This window comes from Halyomorpha halys, unplaced genomic scaffold (genome assembly GCF_000696795.3).
Source record: "Halyomorpha halys isolate HHAL.00 unplaced genomic scaffold, Hhal_1.1 Scaffold105.1, whole genome shotgun sequence".
Lineage (NCBI taxonomy): Eukaryota > Metazoa > Arthropoda > Insecta > Hemiptera > Pentatomidae > Halyomorpha > Halyomorpha halys.
In genome coordinates, this window is record NW_027108109.1 from 687431 (window position 1) to 691055 (window position 3625).

General features: G+C 34.5%; 2 protein-coding genes across 3 annotated transcripts in view; one reads left to right on the plus strand and one right to left on the minus strand.

Moving 5' to 3' along the window:
• LOC106677614 (EGFR adapter protein) overlaps positions 1-3625 on the minus strand; it is a gene marked incomplete at its 5' end in the record, with an annotated part of 690819 nt that overhangs the window by 436777 nt on the left and 250417 nt on the right.
• The window catches only part of LOC106677616 (uncharacterized), a 19675-nt gene that overhangs the window by 8626 nt on the left and 7424 nt on the right, over positions 1-3625 (plus strand). For both annotated transcript variants that reach the window (XM_014415649.2, XM_014415648.2), the window contains exons 2-3: positions 256-438; positions 2858-2980. In XM_014415649.2, coding sequence (XP_014271135.1) covers positions 256-438; positions 2858-2980 — 306 coding nt within the window. The remainder of the gene's footprint in view (positions 1-255; positions 439-2857; positions 2981-3625) is intronic.

Genomic DNA, 3625 nt, shown 5'->3' on the forward strand with positions numbered 1-3625 from the left:
ATAATATTGTTATTAATAAATTAATTTATTATTTATTATTTAATTTAATCCGTAATTTTACCTTAATCCGTAAATTATAGTTTATACCGACCAAATGTTATGTTGAGAACATGGAAATAGGAATAGTAGAGGAAGATACAGTCCACAGTTTTACCTTAGAGTATACCAAAGTTAACAATTAATACCACTTTATTTTTCATATTTCTTTAATGACATAATTAAATATAATGAGATTTATTTGATTAATTTTTGCAGGCCATTAAAGCGAAAAAACAACGCCCTAAACTGCACGTGAGAGGCTTTCCTTTTCGGAAAAATCCACTCCTGCCGACTGATTCAGAGGTTGAAACAAAGATACATGAAATCATTTACAACGGCATGGTATTTCACGACTTCGAGAGTGCCATGAGACCACTCGACCCCCAACTAGAAGTGAAGGTAAGCATTTTCAGGTTTAATCATATCACAAAACTGATTAAAATAAATCCAACAAAATCTCCTTTATCCTTTGATTAAATCCATTGACCTCCCACCCAACAGTATCCTATAACAATACTCCACTTATCCATGCCAAACATATCCGTTTGCTAGGACTAAATCGAAACAAACGACTATATTGGAATCCTCTTACAAGACTTAGAAGACTATATGAACTGTACGTCGATTCCAACTGTGACCAGAACTTCCTTGACAAACAGATAAAGCTTCATAACACCCTGGGAGCTACGGTCCTATATAACTTTTGAAATATTAGTTTAAAACGGGAAGAGAAGCCTTTAAGATACTTTAATCCAGCAATATTTAAAAAGCATCTGAAATTCAAAAACGGCATGAAACTTACTTATCTGACTTCTCAAACAGACAATTGTAGCGTGTAGGTTGGTCGATGTACAACATGTCACATCTCACAAGAGGAGATCATAACACAAAAAATAGGCAATCCTTCCCCGTCGGACCCACCCCGCTAAGACCCCGGGAGCGACGGTCATATATCATTTTTAAAATATTAGCTTAAAACGGGAAAAGAGACTTTAAGATAGTTGAATTGAAAAACGGCATGAAACCCTTTGGACAATAAATGTTTTTTATTTTTAAAAATGACCTCTTCCCATACAATATCCTTTAATAATACCCCACTTATTCCTGTCGAACAGATCCGTTACTAAGGACAACATCTCGACAAACGACTGACATGAAATCCTCATACAAGACTAAAAAGATAAGAAACATTTACTAGACAAACGGTCTAAATTGCCAATCCATTACAAAAGACTGATCTACATGACTATTATAAGGCCTATCTGGACATACGGAGTTGAGCTTTGGGGCTCCACTAAACCATCAAATTCCTCCAGAATCCAATCCTTACAGTCCAAAATCCTTCGTAAAATCCTTAATGCTCCTTACTTTGTCACAAATCAAGTCATCCATCAGGACCTCAATGTCCCATATGTTGCAGATTTGGCCAGAACCAGATACCGTTCCTTCCATAATAAACTTCTCAACCACCCAAATTCACTTGTTTCTAACCTGGCTTCTCCTTCATTACCTAACAATCCTCCTAGGCGTCTGAAAAGAAAATGGCCTCGAGATCTCCTCTAGAAATGTTATTGGAGTTCTATCAGAGGGTAGATGTTTTTACCTCCACATGTTTTTATCATGTCACTATGTCACCTACAGCAAATTTACTTGTTGTATATATGTGTATACAGTTGTAAATAACAATAAATAAATTATTAAAAAAAAAATTTTAAATCCTAATTTATGATGTTTGCAAAGCTTCTCACCCACAGCTGAGTCTTTGTCGTTTGGAACAGCAATATCTATAATCTCAGGTCCTTTACATCCAATAGGCAAAATTTCTTTGCTAAAAGCTGATAAAAAAATTTCGTTACATTATTTTGCATTTGGAGGTACCCCTCCCCTCTAATAAGGTACCCTCCTCTGATGTGGCCAATATATTTTCAATGCCGTTTCGATTTCAGGTGCTTTTTAAATATTGCTCGATTAAACTATCTATGGCCTTTTTTTTAGTGTCATGATCTCCTCTTGTGAGATTGTGACATGTCGTTCATCGACCAACCTACTCGCTGTTATTGTCCGTTCTAAAAGACAGATAAGTAAGGCTGCCATGGAGGGCGGGAGTGGCGGGTTTGATGCCGTTTTTCGATTTCAGGGGCTTTTTAAATATTGCTCTATCTCAAAGAATCTCCTTCCCGTTTTAAGCTAATATTTCGAAAGTAATATAGAGCCCTCGCTCGCCGTGGGTTTAGTGGGGCGGGTCAGGCGGGGAAGGATTGCCTTTCTTGTGAGATTGTGACATGTGCAGTTTCCTTCCTGTCTTTTAGTTTTGCGTGAGGATTCCAAGTTACTCGTTTGTCCAGATGTAGCCCAAAGTAGCGGATCTGTTCAACAAGGGTAAGAGCAACATTATTAAAGGATACTGTAGGACAGTCAGTAGGTTTACGACGAAGAGTCAAGGTGATTTGATGGGAGTTGTTGGGATTTATTTTTATTCTCCAATTTCGGCACCATTCTTCAAGGATTATTATATATTAGTTACTATTTGAGTTTTGTTTACCAAACCCATATCCCTTTTATTTACTATGGTTTTATTTAATTTTGTTAAACATCATTTACAGTAGCCAGAAAAATACTGTTAAAATTGTTTTCCTTGGATAACCAGTTGTCTCAAAATTAAGATAGATTTTTCATTCATTCATTCATTCATTCATTCGATGTAATTCGACAACAGATGCCTTTAAAATCTCAATTCAAAATCAAAAATGAGCCCAATTGTTACCTTTGAATAATTATTGACAATCACCGAACACTGTTGTTGGATTATCGTTTTCAGGTTTGGGAGATAATTGTAAGAAGATGCCGAGAGTTCCCTGAACTCATTTACATGTTGGCAGATTTGGACTTACTGGGAGAAAAAAAAATTCTAAAGGACCCCACCAGCTTGCTAAATATTGAAGTAAGTAAAATTATTATTGTGTTAAACGGAAAATAAACTAAGAACTGTCAAGAACTGTAAGAAACTTGTACATTACGGGTTTTTCCTCCCAAAACCTGTTCCGTACAGTTCTTGACAGTCCAAATGGCAGTTGGAACAGAATACAGTATAACTATTGAAAAAAGAAACTATTTATCTTCTTTCATAATTTTAATAATTACAATTATGAGCCACTGTGATACGGAGCAATCTCAGTAATCACAACACTCCAGTTCTTCGAAAAATTGTATTTTTGAGAAGTACACATATGTATAGTATTTTCAACTTCCCGACTATCGAGGAAAGTTATTATGATCACAGTGAAAATCAAAAGTTTTACAGTTCCAATATCGGGTAATGTTATTCCTATGGATGTGTTCATACTATATTTTGTTGGAAATAGAAATACATAATATCTATTGACATTTTATTCTGTAAAACTAACTTAATTAATAGTATAAATATGTGCATTGTATATATTATTTTATTTATTTATTTTTCATACAGATAGTTTGATTATGTTCATCTTGTCGATTGTTTTGTTTGTATATATTTTAAGAGAGTTTTTATTATTATTATTTTATTTTATTTTTTTATATTTTTTTATTAGGGACTTATTCCCTAATT